This window comes from Trichoderma breve, chromosome 1, assembly GCF_028502605.1.
Source record: "Trichoderma breve strain T069 chromosome 1, whole genome shotgun sequence".
Lineage (NCBI taxonomy): Eukaryota > Fungi > Ascomycota > Sordariomycetes > Hypocreales > Hypocreaceae > Trichoderma > Trichoderma breve.
The window spans coordinates 5,562,149-5,580,945 of record NC_079232.1 but is presented as its reverse complement, the minus strand read 5'-3'; the positions used below and the strand labels follow the sequence as shown (position 1 = coordinate 5,580,945).

General features: G+C 49.5%; 8 protein-coding genes across 8 annotated transcripts; 4 read left to right on the top strand and 4 right to left on the bottom strand.

Moving 5' to 3' along the window:
- Positions 1-213: 213 nt before the first annotated feature.
- T069G_01647 (s4 domain-containing protein) lies at positions 214-934 on the bottom strand (the record flags this gene model as incomplete). Its single annotated transcript, XM_056168857.1, has 3 exons — positions 214-625; positions 689-787; positions 870-934. The coding sequence occupies 3 exons, from the start codon at positions 932-934 to the stop codon at positions 214-216; spliced, it is 576 nt and encodes a 191-aa protein (XP_056034173.1).
- Positions 935-1,320: 386 nt separating this feature from the next.
- Positions 1,321-1,997, top strand: T069G_01646 (ribosomal protein l21e domain-containing protein; the record flags this gene model as incomplete). The annotated part of the gene is made up of 4 exons (XM_056168856.1): positions 1,321-1,356; positions 1,424-1,491; positions 1,551-1,598; positions 1,667-1,997. The coding sequence occupies 4 exons, from the start codon at positions 1,321-1,323 to the stop codon at positions 1,995-1,997; spliced, it is 483 nt and encodes a 160-aa protein (XP_056034172.1).
- Positions 1,998-3,202: 1,205 nt separating this feature from the next.
- On the top strand, positions 3,203-6,641 carry T069G_01645 (ANTH domain-containing protein; the record flags this gene model as incomplete). The annotated part of the gene is made up of 5 exons (XM_056168855.1): positions 3,203-3,234; positions 3,316-3,456; positions 3,526-4,007; positions 4,061-6,474; positions 6,555-6,641. The coding sequence occupies 5 exons, from the start codon at positions 3,203-3,205 to the stop codon at positions 6,639-6,641; spliced, it is 3,156 nt and encodes a 1,051-aa protein (XP_056034171.1).
- A 287-nt stretch (positions 6,642-6,928) lies between these two features.
- T069G_01644 (anaphase-promoting complex subunit 5 domain-containing protein) lies at positions 6,929-9,509 on the bottom strand (the record flags this gene model as incomplete). The annotated part of the gene is made up of 3 exons (XM_056168854.1): positions 6,929-8,519; positions 8,583-8,676; positions 8,753-9,509. The coding sequence occupies 3 exons, from the start codon at positions 9,507-9,509 to the stop codon at positions 6,929-6,931; spliced, it is 2,442 nt and encodes an 813-aa protein (XP_056034170.1).
- An 840-nt stretch (positions 9,510-10,349) lies between these two features.
- Positions 10,350-11,089, bottom strand: T069G_01643 (cytochrome c oxidase subunit VIa domain-containing protein; the record flags this gene model as incomplete). The annotated part of the gene is made up of 5 exons (XM_056168853.1): positions 10,350-10,395; positions 10,506-10,513; positions 10,569-10,728; positions 10,853-10,877; positions 10,942-11,089. The coding sequence occupies 5 exons, from the start codon at positions 11,087-11,089 to the stop codon at positions 10,350-10,352; spliced, it is 387 nt and encodes a 128-aa protein (XP_056034169.1).
- Positions 11,090-11,568: 479 nt separating this feature from the next.
- On the top strand, positions 11,569-14,236 carry T069G_01642 (endonuclease/Exonuclease/phosphatase family domain-containing protein; the record flags this gene model as incomplete). Its single annotated transcript, XM_056168852.1, has 8 exons — positions 11,569-11,596; positions 11,652-11,664; positions 11,723-11,768; positions 11,827-11,959; positions 12,034-13,254; positions 13,321-13,452; positions 13,537-13,761; positions 14,118-14,236. 8 exons carry the CDS (start codon positions 11,569-11,571, stop codon positions 14,234-14,236), a joined length of 1,917 nt encoding a protein of 638 aa, XP_056034168.1.
- Positions 14,237-15,288: 1,052 nt separating this feature from the next.
- T069G_01641 (HMG (high mobility group) box domain-containing protein) lies at positions 15,289-16,124 on the bottom strand (the record flags this gene model as incomplete). Its single annotated transcript, XM_056168851.1, has 3 exons — positions 15,289-15,536; positions 15,592-15,896; positions 15,949-16,124. 3 exons carry the CDS (start codon positions 16,122-16,124, stop codon positions 15,289-15,291), a joined length of 729 nt encoding a protein of 242 aa, XP_056034167.1.
- A 1,316-nt stretch (positions 16,125-17,440) lies between these two features.
- Positions 17,441-18,237, top strand: T069G_01640 (uncharacterized protein; the record flags this gene model as incomplete). Its single annotated transcript, XM_056168850.1, has 2 exons — positions 17,441-17,660; positions 17,708-18,237. The coding sequence occupies 2 exons, from the start codon at positions 17,441-17,443 to the stop codon at positions 18,235-18,237; spliced, it is 750 nt and encodes a 249-aa protein (XP_056034166.1).
- Positions 18,238-18,797: the final 560 nt, after the last annotated feature.

Genomic DNA, 18,797 nt, shown 5'->3' with positions numbered 1-18,797 from the left:
CACAGCTGACGTGGGATTCCATTTTCACGAACGGCATGTCAAATCCCTGTGGAAATTACGTTTTCATGTTTTTTTTTTTTTAAATCATTCCATTGTATCCTTTGGCCAACGCCGAAAGCTAGGAAGAGAAACCTTTTTTCCCCTGCTTGTGATATCCTTCAGTCACCACCAGCTTCTTATGTAGGAGAGTCATTAGCACAATATGTGATGCATTTACTCGTCATCCTCCTCCTCCTCGCCATCCTCGCCCTTCTCGGCGGCCTTGGCCTTCTTTCTGCGGACACGACCAGCACGGCCGCTGCCGAATGGTGAGGTCAAGGCGAAGTCAATGTGCTTCTGGGAGTCGAGACGGACAATGAAAGAGGGAACATTGACGATCTGCTTGCCGACGCGGATGTGGCGCTGGCGGATCAGAACACGGGCGTGGTGGATGGACTTGGCAAGGCCGAGCTTGTAGACGCAGGTCTGCAGGCGGCGCTCCAAGAAATCCTCAATCTTCAGGGCGAGCACGTAATCGAGCTTCATGCGAGACTCGTCGAGGACACCGACACGGACGAGACGGCGAATCAGGGCATTGCCTTCGAAAAGTCGCTTGGGGTCCTTCTCGTCGAGGGTAAGAAGCTGACTGCAAGGAATTGACCATTAGTTTGAAAACCGCTTCGAGGTGGCTACGGCAACAAAAACTTACCGGGCAGCACGACGGATCTTGGACAGAGTCAAACCGACTCGCCAGACCTCACGCTTGTTGCGCAGGCCATATTCACCGACGAGCTTCAGCTCCGAGTCCCTGATGAAAACATGTCAGTTTCCTTGTCACAATCGACTTGAACAGAGCCATGCTCTAAGTTCAGTGGCCGGTGAATACTGACAGACGAGCAGACTCGAAGGGTCGACGAGGGACACGCGAGGTCTTGGAATGCGCACGAGGGGCCATTCTGTATAATGGTCAGAGATTATGACTTGGATCGTCAGAATTGAGATTTCTCAAGACTCACTTGACTTGCTTCCTGGAGTTGGTGGCTGCTGGTGAACTTTTGCGCAGGTGATCTCGAAAATCATCTAGGTTGTGTGGATAGGAAATTTGGCGCCGAAATTCACCCACGTGACCGCCCGCAGCGAGCCCTAAGCCGGACTACATGTGCCATTTCCACCAAATCGCACAAGCCTGCCCTATCACCACGGCGGAAAAAAAAAATTAAGTGGATTATCTAAGCATATTCGCTTCCACACGCCGTGCGTAATTTCACCACGCCAAATTAGCAAAGCTTCAACTCCATCCTCGTCAATCCTCGAACGAAATATCGACGGCAATCAGGCGCGATGGGTCACTCTTACGGAAAGCGAGCGGGCACCCGAGTTGGTCTATCCCATCTGTGATGGAGTGGTGATGTTGAAGAAGACGCTGTTGCTAACGGGTTTGCAGTATGCCTTCAGCAGGGACTTCCGCCAAAAGGGCATGATCGCCCTGAACACCTACCTGAAGGTGTATCAGTGAGTGCAGTCCGAGAAATCTCTGGCGCACGAAATCAATCCAGCTAACAATTGCCCAGCGTCGGTGACATTGTCGACATCAAGGCCAACGGTGCTGTCCAGAAGGGGTAAGGAAACCTTGTGCTTGGGAGTCTGGACATTGCGAAATTCAAGAGGAAACTAACACACTTGGCAGTATGCCCTACAAGGTCTACCACGGCAAGACTGGCGTTATCTACAACGTCACCAAGAGCGCCGTCGGCATCATCATCTACAAGAAGGTCAAGCACCGCTACATCGAGAAGCGCATCAACGTCCGAATCGAGCACATCCAGCCCTCTCGATCCCGTGAGGACTTCATCAAGCGAGTCAAGGCGAACGCGGCCGCCAAGAAGCAGGCCAGAGCCGATGGCGTTACCGTCCAGGTTAAGCGACAGCCTGCTCTCCCCCGGGATGCCGTCACAGTCTCTCTGACTGACAACCCTCCTGAGACTGTTGTCCCTCTGGCATACGAAACCACTATTTAAAGGAAGGGTCGGCGTGGTGCTTGCTTCGGTTTTTCTTAGGGTGTTGCGTTCGGATGGAAAAAGAACTCAGCATGTGACCAAGGTCTGCATTTTTTTTATTTGATGTTCATAGCAAATGAGACAATATGACATCGACAAAGAGTGCATTCATTCTCCGTGAATACTCCTCTTGGAAGAGTCGAGTATCCAAATACCTTGTACAGATTGTGCAGTGTCTCCCGTTCATTCCGTGGTGACTGGCTGGTTTTTGGATGCATTGGGAACTGATTTTGAAGACACAACCTAATAGACATGGTGATCATATGGCAATTTAATATCTCTCAAGCTCGAATTGTGAACTCGGGATAACAGTGGGCTCGACGCTGGCTGCCTAAGTAAAGCATGACGTTTACTCATCCGAGCAATCACTCTTTGCCGACTCAATTATGAGTATTTTGATTTGTTCCCTGGGTGAACAGCTGGATCCGCGAGTTCGCAATGGAAACTTGTTCAAAGCCATCATAACCATTCATGAGGTGTGCCAATTGGGGGCTGTATTGTTCCAGTAGCAGTGTTGTCATAAGCGAGCTGAAGGATATATATTTGATACTATGTAATCCCTTACCACCATCGCCGTTCTATATACGGGACTTTAAATTCCACAACGTTTGTCACACGCACTTTAGTCCCGCATTGAACTACAAATCTGTTGCCTCCGTCCAACCTACAGATCCCCCTCCTCTGATGATCAGCTCACATGCTCATCTGATCCATGATACTACTCGGTACTCAGGTAATTAATTACCCTGGAGGAATAAAACAAATATAATCTCATGACAAGATTATGTAATTTTGCAGCACAAAGGCTCAACCTCCTGATGCTTCTTGAAAGAAATCGGATTAATATTAAGACCGCGTCGCCCAGGTAATTAATGGCCCGCTAAGCCCCACATGGTGACGATGCTCGCCTGTCCGCAGCTTCAATCGCATTCGTCTTCCCTCCATTCCGAACTGGCCATCGTTCTGCCTTTCTGTGTGCTGCAGATTGGGCCATAATCTTTTTGATCAGGGGCAGTTCGGCTCTCCGGAAGCACTGCAAATTACAGCCTCACCGGTCCCTGTTCTTTAACCTCCAGCGCCTTGGGTGCGAGCTCTTGCGACTGCTCCATCGTGTGCCTCCTATCCAAGCTCCGCCGCCGAGCTCTTTGAGCTGTATTACGCCCACCATGGCCTCCATACGCACCACCGAGCATACCAAGTTTGTCAAGCCCGTTCCCCTAGATTTGTATTTACCTGTTCAAGACGACACTTGCTTATTTGTGTCTGTTGCACCAACTAGGACCGACCAGGAGCTTGCCGTTAGCATCAAGAAGGCTACCAACCCCGATGAAATCTCTCCCAAGCGCAAACATGTGCGAGCATGTATCGTCTATACATGGGATCACCGGACCTCGCAGCCCTTCTGGGCAGCCATGAAGGTGTAAGTTGGCTCGAGACGCCCTTGGTTTGCAGTAGCTTGTGCTGATTACGACGCCCCATGTCCATGCAGCCAACCCATTCTTGCCGACGAAGTCCAGACATTCAAAGCTCTGATCACTGTCCACAAAGTTCTGCAGGAAGGCCACCCTTCGGCTTTGAAGGAAGCAATGGCCAACCGTTCGTGGATTGATTCCCTGAACCGCGGAATGAGCGGAGAAGGAGTTCGAGGATACGGACCATTGATTCGCGAATACGTATACTACCTCCTTGCGAAGCTGTCTTTTCACCAACAGCACCCAGAGTTCAACGGCACTTTTGAGTATGAGGAATACCTCAGTCTTAAGGCCATCAACGACCCGAACGAGGGATATGAGACCATTTCTGACTTGATGGTGCTGCAAGACAAGATAGAGCAGTTTCAGAAATTGATCTTTTCGCATTTTAGAAATGTTGGAAACAATGAGTGTCGAATTGCAGCTCTGGTGCCCCTGGTTCAGGAGAGCTACGGCATTTACAAGTTCATTACTAGCATGCTGCGCGCCATGCACTCCAGTGAGTCAAGACTCCCACCTGTAGAGAATGAGTACTGACCTGAGCCGTAATAGTCACTGGTGACGATGATGCACTGCAGCCCCTTCGTCAGCGATACGACGCTCAGCATTATCGCTTGGTCAAATTCTACTACGAATGTTCCAACCTTCGATACCTGACAAGTCTTATCACAATCCCCAAACTGCCGCAAGATCCGCCGAACCTCCTTGCTACCGATGATGATGCCCCGGCCTTGCCCGCTAGACCAAAGCAAGAAATCGAGCGCCAGCCATCTCCTGCGCCAGCCCCCAAGTCGGAGGAGCCAGATGAGATTTCCGAATTTTGGAAGGGTGAACTGGACCGTCAAAACCGTGAATACGAAGAGCAACAGCGAGTTCTTGAAGAGCGACAGAGGGCTGCTCTTTTGGCGCAACAACAGGCCCAGCAGCAGGCCCAGCGCGAGTTCGAAGAGCAACAGCGGCGTTTGATGGAACAGCAGCAGCGAGAACAGGAGGCGCTTCTTGCGCAACAAGCGCAATGGCAGACGCAAGGTCGCCTGGCCGAACTCGAGCGGGAGAACCTTAACGCACGGGCGCAATACGAGCGTGACCAGCTGATGCTACAGCAATACGATCAACGTGTCAAGGCTCTGGAAGGCGAGCTGATGCAAATTCAAAACAGCTATGGTCACCAGATGAGTAGCAAGGATGACCAGATCAAAGCGCTGCAAGAGCAAGTCAACACTTGGAGATCAAAGTATGAGTCCCTCGCGAAGCTATACTCTCAGCTTCGACATGAGCACCTGGATCTCCTGCAAAAGTTCAAGGCAGTACAGCTCAAGGCCGCAAGCGCCCAGGAAGCCATTGAGAAGCGCGAAAAGTTGGAGCGAGAGATCAAGACGAAGAATCTTGAGCTAGCTGATATGATCCGAGAGCGTGACCGAGCTCTTCACGACAAGGATCGGGCTAGCGGAAGCAGCAAGGATGAGGTAGAGAAGCTCAAACGAGAGCTCCGCTTGGCGCAAGATCGGGCCGACAATCTTGAGCGTAGCAAGGGCAACGAGCTATCCACAATGCTCTCCAAGTACAACCGTGAGATGAGTGACTTGGAAGAGGCACTGCGGATTAAGTCCCGGGCCTTGGAGGAGGCTCAGAGCAAAATCCGAGATGGCGATTCCGATCTCGAACAGCTCCTGCGCGACAAAGAAGAAGAGCTTGAGGTGTACAAGGCAGGAATGGATCAGACACTCATTGAGTTGAACGAGCTGAAGCAGAACCAGGGAGAGACAGATCATGCTTTGGACGGACAAATCGACGCACTGATCTTGTCCAACTTGGATAAGATTAACGATATTATTGATTCGGTGCTGCAGGCCGGTGTCGCGCGAGTGGATGACGCTCTTTACGAGTTGGATTCGTCCATGCAAGCCGGTAATCAGAATGCGTCGCCAACATATGTCCTCTCTCAGATTGAGAAGGCATCTGGAAGCGCAATGGAGTTTGCCACTGCTTTCAACAACTTCATCGCTGATGGACCTAATAGCACACACTCAGAGTTGATCAAGGCCATCAATGTCTTCTCCGGAGCTGTTGCCGATGTCTGCAGCAATACAAAGGGTGTGGTGCGCCTGGCGACGGATGACAAAAAGACCGACGCGCTGATGCAAGGCGCAAGGCAATCGGCCCAATCTACCGTGCAGTTTTTCAGGGGCCTACAGAGCTTCCGCCTGGAAGGAATGGAGCCATTGCAAAAGACAGACGTTGTCATCAACAGCAACAATGATGTGCAGATGAAACTGCAGAAGCTCAACAAGCTAGTCGAGGGCCTCGCTCCTGGTTTTGGAAAGTTGATGAACAACAAGGGAGACTTGGGAGACCTGGTCGACTCCGAGTTGAGCAAAGCGGCTGACGCCATTGCGGCGGCGGCGGCTCGCCTTGCTAAGCTGAAGAACAAGCCTCGTGATGGATACACTTCGTACGAGGTCAAGGTGCACGACTCAATCTTGGATGCTGCTACAGCCATCACAACGGCCATCGCGGAGCTCATTCGCGCGGCAACGGCGACACAGCAGGAGATTGTGCAGGCTGGACGAGGCTCATCATCGCGAACAGCCTTTTACAAGAAGAACAACAGATGGACCGAGGGTCTCATCTCGGCGGCGAAGGCAGTAGCTTCGTCAACCAATACGCTCATTGAGACAGCGGACGGAGTCCTGTCCAACCGCAACAGCCCAGAGCAGCTGATTGTCGCATCCAACGACGTCGCAGCGTCTACGGCGCAGTTGGTGGCAGCTAGCCGAGTCAAGGCCGGCTTCATGTCCAAGAGCCAGGATCATCTGGAGCAAGCTAGCAAGGCTGTTGGAGCAGCTTGCCGATCGCTGGTGCGCCAAGTTCAGAGCATGATTCGTGAGCGAAGCCAAGAGGAGGACCAGGTAGACTACTCCAAGCTTGGAGCACATGAGTTCAAGGTTCGCGAGATGGAGCAACAGGTAAGCCGACAATTGTTTCTATCCCTAAACACTGATGAACATGAGCTAACCGGAGTGACTTTTCACTTTTACCATCACAGGTGGAGATTTTACAACTGGAAAACGCGCTTGCTTCAGCAAGACACCGTCTCGGCGAAATGCGGAAGATTTCCTACCAAGAGGAGTAGAAGGCTGCTTTTTTTTTTCTGTCTGCGAGCTTCTCGAACAAAACAACTTTAACCAATGTAGTCCTGATATCCTCATCGTTGCTTTCACGGTCTAGTCATTTTGGTGATATTACTGTGTATTTCGTCATATTTTTATCCATAGAAGATGCGTCCTATTAATGGTTCACTTTTCCCATGCTCAGATTGTATCCTCAGGGTAAGATTATTTGGTGACAAGGTGTCTTGATGCACATGCTACAGTTTCCCTCGCGCATGGCCAGTTGACCTCCGTTCCGCTCTTCAGGATGTTATCCAGTTTCCCCTCTCTGTAAACTCAGTGACTCAGCCTTCTTCTTCAGCCCAACATATGCTGCGGCGTAATCTGCAGCCAAGGCCATATCCCCTAATACTTTCATGATTACGGCCTTCTTCGCCATCATCTCACATTGGCTGCTGATATCTTCAATGCTGGAGTACTCGTCAAATGCCCTTTGGACCGCCATCGCCGCCCTATTTAAATATTCATCGCGTCGTTGGATAGCTGCTTTCGTTGCTTCACTTCCCCTGCTTTCCCGGTCCCGTTTTGGGGTCTCTCCATCTTCACCAGCTCTGGTTTCGTCTTGGGACTGGCCTGCTAGTCCCATATTAGCATCAGCGAGGTATGCATATAGTTTCGCTGCGAGGGCTGGAGATTCGCATTCTAGACTGCGCGGTAATGCAGCAGTGAGAAGCTGTGTGGCGGCTTCGAATTCCCCCATCGATACCAGTATATTAGCTATTGCGCCGATTGACGCCCAGAGCAGAGACATCAGCCTCGCCCGTAAACACAAGTTTGCCGCTCGGAGAGCAACCGAAAATGCACGCTGAGGCCGTCCACATCGATCTAGAAGCGAAACTTTGACAAGAAGTGCCTTGACACGCAGGCATATATCCCTATTCTCATCTTGAAGCTCCGATATCATCTTGTCTACTTTTTCAGAGGCTGATGATAGGTCTCCACGGCGTGTCAAGTAGTCTATATGTGCGGTGTCAATCACAAAGGCCAGGTCGGGTTCGAAGTCGTCGCCCTTGGATTGGAGAAACTGATCCAAGAGCTGCTCTGCTCCATCCAAGTTATTGTGGTGTAAGTCTCTTTTGAGTCGTATAATCCCCCTGTATTTATACCAATACTGGCTAGGCTTCCATGAGCGCAACGAGTTTTCGTCGACGTTGTCGAGAACTTCCATGGCCTCGCGATATTTCCCCTGGTCGAGAAGCGCTAGACAAAACCGGCTGAGTATCTTGAGCTCGTCATCGAACATGGAATGGTAGGTGTGACAACGTAAAAAGATCTCACACGAGACGGCGGCTAGATGGCCTAGGCCGAGCCTACCCCAGAGCGACGAGTACAAGCTGAGGTGCGCCCCAAACATGCCTTTCATATTCTTTTCCACGATAATCTGCGAGCTTCTTACCATGTGTTCAAGGGCGGTCGCGATGCTGTCGCCGTTGATAAGGCAGAGTTTTGCCTCGCTTAGCAGCACAGAACTCCAGAGAGTCCACATCCCAGATTCTCTGGCCTTGACTCGGAGGAAGGCCAGCGTTTCTTTTCCCGTACCGAGCAGGTTATCTGATTGTAGACCACGGATGAGCTCTGGATGTGCCTGTCCAAAGTGAAATAACCAATTTAAGGAGAAGTTGAGGCATGTCATATCGCGGTTTTCCCTCGCCACGGTTACTGTCTCAAGCATCGCCGTCATGGCTTCCTTATAACAGCCAAAGTCGGCTTGCAAAACAGCCAAATTCATCAGAGCGTACTGGTAAAAGAGACGATCACGATGCTGCATTGTGTAGTCGAAATACCGGTGCAGGAATTCGAATGCAGTTGGATAATCTCCAGCTCTCCAAGCATCAAGGAAGCTGAACACGTATTTTAGCACGCCATCAGAAGACAAAGAGCAAATAGACAGAGCACAGGCTTACGTGATATAGTGTGTAAGACTTGGGATCAGGAAGGTATCGTTAAGGAGGTCGTGAAACTGGTGCCGAATCTCCAAAGGTATCCTGTTACCGTACTCTGCGTATTAAACCGTCAGCAAAAACATATGGCGATAGATCAGGAGAATTGGTCTCCATGTTGTTGGCAGCCTTACTCTGCATCTGCTCAATTTGAAAGTCTAGTAGATTTTCAACGTCATCTAAGCTGACGGGAAGTGTCCCGGTGCGATCACCCGCCAACATGTCGCCATATGCTACTGATGCCAAGCCCGCAACCTTGTCGACATCCCAATCCTCCAGCTCGCCACGCAGCAACACATTGTCGAAGCTGTATCTGCTAAAGTCCGGGTTCTTCCGTTTCTGGTAGTGAGATGTCGGCTGTCGATAGCGAACAAAGTCCTTCCATAGCTCGGCACAGTCATGAAACTGAAGACGTTGGTATTCAAGGCGAGCTCTGCGGACGAAAGCACCAAGAGGAGAGTTGTGGGAGAGCTTGACGCCCAGCTCAGGCTCTTCAGGGTCCAGACCTTCTTTTCGAAGCTCCTCCTTTGATTTGGGAAATATTGACGAAAGATTTGCGAAGAAATCTTCAAGTGCGTGAAGCGAATCAATCCCCCACAGATTATTGAGAAATTGGTCCCATAGTCTCTTCCCGGGTAAGCCCATCAACAATGGATAGCTGCTGAGAAGCTTTTCAAAGTCTTTAATCGAGACCACTAGACTGACGGCGCGTTCAGCCTTTGTCCATCTCGTCGCTTGGCTTGTAGAAGGGCCGTTGGGATCGTAGCCTATCATATGAGACGCAATGAATGACAGGACAGGCACGACTGCATCGCTGGGGATCGCCTCTTCAACGTAAAGCTCAATGAGGACAAGAAGGCCAACCTTGGCCGGCGTGAGATATCGCGACATGGTGAATGTTGAGACACCCGGTCTGGAATAGAATATTGGGAATCCCACGACTACCAGCAGGTGGAATCGTGATTGTAAAGCCCAGCCCGGAAAGCTCAATGCTTCTCCATATTACAGCTAGCTGGCAGCTTAGCGTTGAGACTTTGCGTGAACGATGCAAGAGAGCAAATCAGAGAAAAATAGATCAAACAGCGCCTCTGGTCAATTTCTTATTGACGCTTTCATGTTTGGGAAGCCAAGTATACTTGACGTGATATGAAGAATTAGTTGTACCTTGAATAAGGTACCAGGTAGCTGGACGCGTTGGAGGGAGTAAAGCGCTACTGAGGTATCTTGGAGGTTCAAAAACAGCTTACGTAATCCAGATATGACCTTTCTCAGATCGTGGGTGGCAGTACATACCAGATCGGGAGGAAGCAACATTTCGTGCATGATGCCGGGATTTTCTCGGAGAATCATGGCCAACTATTGTACAACTCCTTCTGCATTATAAAATCTCAATTACAAATATACCTAGCGGCGGTAAAAGTATGTGATCAGTAGAACAATGTAGCAATAGCAGGTGGGAGCTGGCTTTCTGCTACGGGGCTGGAGTATAAATGGAGGCCATTCAGAAGCGTTGGACGTACGCAGTAGGTTAGTACTAGGTAGGGACACAGGGGAATAATGTACATTGAAAAAAGGTTCAAGCTCAGTCGCCATGTCACAAACACAACATGGAACTCTCTCTCCTCAGCCACAGTGTAATCGATTGAAGCTCCAAGGGAAATATACAGAGCGGTCCCAAAAAGGGTAATCTACAAATACTAGCAGTTTTCCTCCGGGAGCCATTATTCCAGCTTATTTGGTCTTGTCCTTGTTGTGGTAGTTGACGTTCTCGTTCCAGCTTTTTTCCAACATGGTTAGCACACGCATTTCGTCATAGTATTTTGCCAAAGGTGGGACGGCGATCGCAGTAAAACCTTGCTCTTGAGGACGAGCAACAAAAGAACTTACAAGATAGTCTGTGATACTAGTTAGCATTCAGATCACAGAATTTACGGCAAGACGACGACTCACCTTGTCACCATCACCCCACTGGTAGTTCTTGGTGCGGATGTTCTGGTAGGGGTACTCGGTGCGCTCGGGCAGAGGAGGAAGATGGCTCCAGTGCTCCCAGTGCTCAGTCCACAGCCAGTAAGCATTGGCACCGGCGATAGCCAGCGCAGGAACGACGGCGCTTTGACCTTGTCAGCCTTCTTTGTCTTGATCCAAACGTATCGGCGCATTCAAAGAGCTTTTCCCCTCATTCATCGCTGGGCGGCGTAGAAATTCGCTCAATCGAGAGCCGGCGGTGAACGTACTAGATGGAAATCTTCTTCCAGAGCTCTAGACACACAGTTAGAAGCTTCCCTCAAACCCAATTGGTGCGACCGGGACCTTGAACACTCACCAGTGGTGCCCTTGGCGTGTTCCTTGATGTGCTGGCGCTCAGCGATGAACTCGTTCTCGGCGGTGCTGGCAAAGCGGCGCTGCATGGGAGCGCGCAGCTGCGCAGCGAAGCGCGGGGCGTTGCGGGTAACCTGTCGGGCGGCAAACATCGTGGGCGATTCGAATTCGTCGATGTTTGAGTCTATAAAGTGCAGATTGTGAGATCAGGTCATATTCGATGGAGCTCGGCTAGACCATGCCATGGATGCCTCAATCTCCAGGCCACCATCAATGTGATACCATCACGTGATCTCGTGACGTATTCGCGCACAGAAGCTGGGAAGCTCTCGCGATGCGTGGGGCAGCTTCATCCGCCTGTCTTCTCTATGAATTGTTATGTAGTGCCTTGGCGGCGCATGTGAGCCTCTGCGACTCTGTTATAACTGCCAATCCTCTCAATGTGATTGTTTCTGAGCGCCATCAGTCGTTTAATGCGCACGGATCTCCTCCCGCTCAACCACATTCTCCCGTCATCGATTCTCCTCATCCCATTCGGCCCAGTGAAGCGGGATGTTCTCGTTGCGACACGCGGTGGAAGAGTGGCCAGATTGCGATAGTGTTCAAGAGTGAAGGAATAGTTCTAGGTAAGATGGGCTTTCGTATTACGACGTGGAACGGTAAGAACTTCGAAAATATCCGTTGACAATAACCACGACGCTGACAAATTTCAAGTCAACGGCATAAGGTCTGTCTCGCCATTTCTCGCACGCCTGCAGCGAATCTATAGACTTATACAATTGCAGAAATCCATTTGGGTATCAGCCATGGAGAGAAAAGCGTACTTTTCAGGTTCGTAAGGTATCCTGACCAGAGTTGATTCGCTACTAATACGTCATCTCCCACCTAGGCGATGTTCGATATTCTCGAAGCCGACATTGTTGTGATGCAAGAGACCAAGATTCAGCGGAAAGACTTGACGGATGATATGGTTCTGGTTCCTGGGTGGGACGTATACTTCAGTCTACCAAGGCACAAGAAAGGTAGGTGCATTTAAGTCAACGCCGTCGTGGTGTCCACAGGAGCAGCAGGCAGCAGTTAACATGACGCTTCAAAGGGTACTCTGGCGTTGCCATATACACACGAAATGCCACCTGTGCACCTATTAGGGCTGAAGAAGGCATATTGGGTGTGCTCTGTCCTCCCAAATCATCGACACAGTTCCGAAACCTCCCCAAAGACCAACAGATTGGGGGCTACCCAAGACCAGGGCAGCTCCCAGGAAACATCGACGAACTGCTACTGGACTCCGAAGGAAGATGCGTCATTCTCGAATTTCCTGCCTTTGTGCTCTTGGGTGTTTACAGCCCGGCTAACCGCGATGAGTCAAGGGTGGAATTTCGCATGGAGTTTCTGCAGGCCCTCGATGCTAGGGTGCGAAACTTGGTCGCTGAGGGCAAGGAGGTGGTTTTGGTGGGGGACTTGAACGTGAGTCGCTCCGTGCCCGACTCCACCAACGTTGTCGAGAACCTTCGAAAAGAAGGTCTGAGCATAGAGGAGTGGATGAACCTACCTTCACGCCGCCTCTTCAATCATCTGGTCTACGGAGGCACGGTGCAAGGAGATCGGGATGAAGGGCGGGAGCAGCCTACGCTGTGGGATCTATGCAGAGAATTCCACCCCGCACGAGAGGGCATGAACACATGCTGGGATACGAAACGAAACACACGGCCGGCCAACAACGGCAGCCGCATCGACTACGTGCTTTGCAGCAATGGGCTGAAAGACTGGTTCACAGAGGCCAACATCCAGGAGGGCCTAATGGGATCTGATCACTGCCCAGTTTTTGCTACGCTAGCTGATGTCGTTACGACTGGCACCGAAAAGGTGCCGTTGCTGAACCTTGTCAACCCAGCTGGCATGGTTGACAGGGACGGTCGACGCCTCCGTGAATGGCATCTCAAGGACGTCTTGCCTTTATCAGCCAAGCTGATTCCTGAGTTCGACCGGCGACAGAGCATCCGGGACATGTTTACGAAGAAAGCTGGCGCTAAGCCGTCGAGCTATTCTTCGTCACTGGCGCCTTCCAGCGCCACAGAGTCTACCCCAGAAGGAGAGCCAGTGGCCGACTTGGCACGCTTGGAGCAGACTGGCAGCCAGACAAAGACGACGACGAGCCACGCTCATCACAGGCTCGGACTGAGCGGCGCTAGCCACTCCGCAGATTCGAAATCGCCAACTGGGTCGGGGCCAGAGGCGCAATCCACAAAACGTGCTGCGGGGTCCGTCGATCGTGCTCAACCACCCTCTCCGAAGCGCAACAAAGTGCTTGACACTGGTGCTAACACTAATCTGGGCGCCACGGAAAGGAAGAATGCCAGAAGCTCTCGCGCTGGCATCAAAGGCCAAAAAACTCTACAGGGCTTTTTTCAGCCCTCGCCCGCTAACCGGATGCTAGGGAGAAAGGACAGCGACACGACCACAAGTACCAGCGCCAGCGCCAGCGCCAATGCCAATGCCAACGCCCCATCTTCTGGCGAGCAAACAACAACGCAGCCCTCTGAGCCCCTGTCGTCACACCAGGCCCAGCTAGCTTCCCCGGTTGCCAATCTGCCACTAGAGACAAGCGGCGGTAATTGGCCGGAAGGGTTGCCGGATTCAGCGTTTCCAGCCAAGTCAGCTCCTGAAGCCTCCACCCAGTCGATGGAAGCTGCTGCCAGAGTGTTTGACCCGATTCAAGCAAAGGAATCCTGGTCGAAACTTCTGGGAAGACGGATGCTTCCCCGATGCGAGCATAATGAGCCCTGTATCAGCCTCACCACGAAGAGACCAGGTGTGAATTGTGGTACGTCCTTTTTTTTTTTTTTTTTTTTCTCCCGTTTCCTTTCCCTTTTCCTTTTTCCTTCTGCTTTTCCTCCTTCTTCCCCTCCTCCACCTCCATGTTTTCAGCCGAGTCCAATGACTATTCCGAACATGGCTCTAGCATTTGGCGAGTTATTTTTATGCTTTATGCTTTTGCTTTTTGCTTTTGCGACTTTCAGTTGTTGGCTCGTTCGCTCTCACCACCACACCTCTTCTCTTAGCGGATGTTGTTGGTTGCTAGATCCAATGATGGAGACACGCCCTCACCCTTCTTGTTTGCCTGGACGCCATCATATTCACCACGTGCTCAGACAGGCTTGTGGCTGACGCTTGTTCTAGGACGGTCATTCTATATCTGCGCCCGGCCACTAGGCCCCTCTGGCGAAAAAGAACGAGGCTCTGAGTGGCGTTGCGGTACTTTCATTTGGAGTAGCGACTGGAACGGATCACCATCGTAGCAGAGCGCCGGTTGCATTTGAGCTTGGATGCATCTGCGTACTGGGCTGCAGAGTCCGCGGCATTTTTCTTTCCAATGAGAGCACAGAAGTCTGCTTGCCACTGGAACTGTTTTGGCGGCATTGGACTCGTATTCATGGTGTCCTGAAATGCCAAGTGGCATCCGTAATATTCCTTTACGAAAATCTACGGGATGTTCGGCGGCGTTCATGTGAAGAGAGTAGAAGTATAAAGCTTTAGTGTCTATGTCAGAAGAAGGCAACTAATGGATCTGGTATTGGCATTTGCTGAAGGAGTAGGCCTGGGAGATCTAATGTCGATGCCTGAAGAAGTACATTTGGAACGCGATGCTTTGGGAGACTGCTGTGTATGATCTTGTAGAATAGAGATGAAGGAATCGTGGAATCTGGGTGTCTGTTGTCCTGCTACCTAACAGCTCTATATGGCAAATTAACAGCAATGAATCTCAAGTAGAGCTAAGACTACTAAGTACTCCAGCTGGATGCGTGACTTTGTGGTGATCAATCTGTCTCAAATGCAGTGATGCCCGTAGTTTGCCTCCCTTCCCTTTTGTTCGCTTAGAGTGTCCTAACCTTCCACTTGTAGACTAGATATTTCCGTTTGTGATTGGGTCTTTCCCGTTCAACCAAATTATAAGAAAGATTTCTTCTCATGCGGTATCTCGCTCTTCTGCTTCGTTAAGATGATAGTTGCTGTTTGTAACAATACATTAGCACATGTAGATACTAATGTAATTTGATGTAAATGCACACTTACAAAGCACTGCTGCACCTATTGCCGGCTAACATTTGGCAAATTCTCTCAACCAACCCTGGCAGTACAAGGTCCAGCTATTGTGAGAACGAGGGAATCGACTTGCTTCGCGCACATCATCGCCTAGGATATCCAACATAGTTGCAAATTTATCCTGAAACTCGTCAGATTACAAGCTTTGTGATTTATAGTTATTGCACGCATACCATAGGGCAAGAATGATAGCCCATAGCTGAAGGCGTTCGCACAGAATCTTCTCAGCATCTAATTGTGTGAGGCACTAAACCGAGGTAACAGAATGGCCTTCAACTGCGTCATCGTCGGGAGCAGCAAGATTGGCATCGACCAATATAGCATGCGCTTGTTGGCTGCGGCGAGTGCGACGGCGTTTCTCTGACGATTTCCGAGGCTTGTACTGATAATCTGGATGCTTTTCCAGTAGCGCGATTTTGATTTCTTCTGACATCTGCTTATATTTTTGCCGTACGTCTCTTGATTCTTGATTCCAAGCTCGTCCTAAGATTTGAGCTGTAGTAAAAAGTAATTAGCTGAGGAGTCTCACTAAAGATGGAGGAAAGCTTACAGATTTCGTTGTTGGTAATACCAGGATTGGCAGCTTTAACCAGATTGTGCCGATCCTTGCGGTACAAAATGTATGCATTGGGAGGGCGTGGAATCTTGGTTGGCTTAAGTGGCACCGTAGGTTGGCAAGCTGCGACGCTTTCAAGGCGAGTATTCAAGCCATCGTTCATCGCCCAGATTGGCTCAAGGCCATCAGGAGAATGTATCACGCCGCCATTGGCAATAAAATAACGCGGTGGGCCGAGATAATGACGGTCTCCTCTGTTACCATCACGACAATACATTACGGCTTCTCTCGTATGCTCCCTGTAGTAAGGTTAATACTTGCGAACATCTTCGCTGTTGTTATTGGACTCACATGAATTTCCTGGCGATATAGCGCCTCCCATGGCTGTCCAGCATTCGGTAAATAGTGTCATCGATGTAAAGGACACTGAGGAAGGGAGTTATCTGGTCTTTCAGTCCATCCCAGATGGCGGCTAGATAAACTGCAATTTCATGATTCGGAGAAGATATTTGCTGTGACATATCCATGATGACGTAGAGATGGCTGGCTCAGAATGATTATTCGCGGGTGATGATGGGGCGCCAATCTCTAAATCCGAAAGGCGCTTGAAGAGGTATCGTGAAAAAAAGAGTAGTCGTAGATTCAGAGTTGATAGATTTGATGTGATAATTGGGAAATATTGAAGAAATAAAACATTTCCAAAGTTCAGTACCACGAAGAATTGAAAAGCTATGGGTGATAGTGAGCTACAAGTGAGCCTGGAATCTGCATGGTAGTTCACTTATTAGTGGCTATTGAGAGCTGCCAAGTGAGTTAATCTGAATACCCACCAGCCCCCCTTTATTTAGTGCTAGGTCAGTGCGCCCTCCACTTCAGTTTTCACTCCCTCTGGGACCATTCTCCAACTTCTGTGGCGGAAGGAATTGGCTTTCCCTCGACCAACAATATGCTAACAAACAAAGGTGTTGGAGCTAAACTTCAGCCGTCCCACTTCTCGTTTTTCTCCAAAATTTTACCGGTACCCCAGCCGTAGATTTATATGGCACCCTCCTGCATGGTGTATACAAGTTGTGAAAGCAGAGTCAACTACGCTCGGCAGGAGGATTTAGTTCTATGGCAAAATGAAGAAACTCTATGCTGGCCTTTTTATTTACTATACTGGGCATATGGATTAACCACAATACTCATGCAGATTGGCAGACGGTTGCGAATACTTCTGAGGCAAGAAATAATAGCCCAGAATAAAAATTCCAACAGCCGACAATGGCTTTCCCCCTTATATTGGACTTCTGAGCTTTTTTCCAGAATTTTACTGAGACTGCAATCCAAAGCATATGTAGAGGACCTGGATCAGAAATATGACTTTTCTCTACGCTACATTTTATATGATATGCACATGAATTTGAATATTGGGAGATTCTAATGGCGAATCCGGCAAGGAACCAACACAAACAACGGACGTGCTTAGCGGATATCCGCATGGAATACGTATATAAATGGTGGCGTGGGCCTCCCCCCTCAGGAAAAGATTCACAGTACTTGCACAGTACTTGAAATGCAAGTGAGTGAAAAGTGAGGCGAAACCATGGACTTCAGTTTCTGCTCTCGATCTTTCTTTTCACTTTTACTACTAGACAAACACATTTTAGGCAAGGCAAACACTCTTGAGGAGAAATACTTCAGCTGCCCGCTCTCCTGAGTTGATACTCCCGCCTCTTACATCCTCCTAAATCTTCAAATAAACACTGAAGGATTTCCGATCCCGTTACCTGAAAACCTCTTTTCTCCATTAGCATTGCCAATTAGCATTGCCAATTACCATACCAAGTCGACCGATACCATCATGAGATCTCCAAAAATTCCACCAATTTCCGCTTTGACAGCTCTAGAGCCACGGCCCGATGGCCAATGGGCCGTTAACGGACATGATGGGGACAGCACTTCTCTATCATATGTGATGGATAACGGCGCCGAGGCAATCACCTATACCCTGCGTCACTGCCATAATGAGGATGATATCCGGAAACATTGCGCATCTTTTGTCTACGAATATAATGACAACGGTATGGCTCCTCTTCCAAGTTCGGTAACTGGATCTGACAGTTTTTAGTTTCTGAGATCGAATATCACCACCAAAACGTGCACGAAGTTCCCACAGAGTTTAGAGATACACAAGGAGCAGCATCAATACTCTACCAATCACAAGAGGAGAGCGCATTACGACCATACTCGACGGGTCAAATCCAGCAACCGCTCCAGGAGCATCTTCTCTTTAACACTGAAGCAACCATTGTTTCACCATCTGAATCGCAAGCTCAAGCCAGTATTCAATTCGAAGAAACGACACTTGCTCCTCAATCTCATTTTTACCAACACGGCCAAAGATTGAATATGCCTAATCACCAACAGCTTTCACAAAATAGTTTTGCTCCTGAAACTACTGAGTGGCCTTTGAGCAATGAATTATTTCCCACAGCTGTAGGCAACGCCTCGATTTCCATACCTAACACTGAATTCGGATTACCCCAAGACACTCCAATGTTTCTGAGTGCTTGGCAGCAGAACTGGGCTCATGTAACTCCCAACACTACACAGGGCTCTGACGGAGACTGGGATACCTTTTTCTCGCAGCATTCATAATTATCTTGCTGTAACCTCATATTTTCGCTGAACCAATTTCTTGGGCAAATGGTCACACTGTTACTAGTATAGTAGTAGAATAACATAAAAAGAAAAAGAAGCTGGTAGCAGTGGCATCAGAACTCGCCTGGCTCTCTTTTCATCTTTTCAATAACAAAAAGGCCAAACTTCATTAAAGTAATAGAAGCAGACCCGTTTCAAGCAGCCAAAGAGCTTCTAGGTACACACTACGAAGAGAAACGAGTGCCAGTCCTAGGGGTCAAGTCTCATTTAGTCGACGATCTCAATGTACTGAATCACCTCCCGCTGCAGTTCGTATATCCAGACACACCGCGGCTTTACAATTACACTTACGCATCTTCTACTGCCGCACAACAATATCAGATTGAGATGCCGCAAATGTGATATTTCAGGATGACTGAGAGCGATACGATCGATGTCGGCAATCCTTGGGATATTGATAAGATGCCGGACTACCAGGAGAACGAAGGCGAGAAAGGTATGTTTCCGCATGCAGTTTATGTCCCGACATCTTGCTTATATTTAGAAGATGCCGGCTT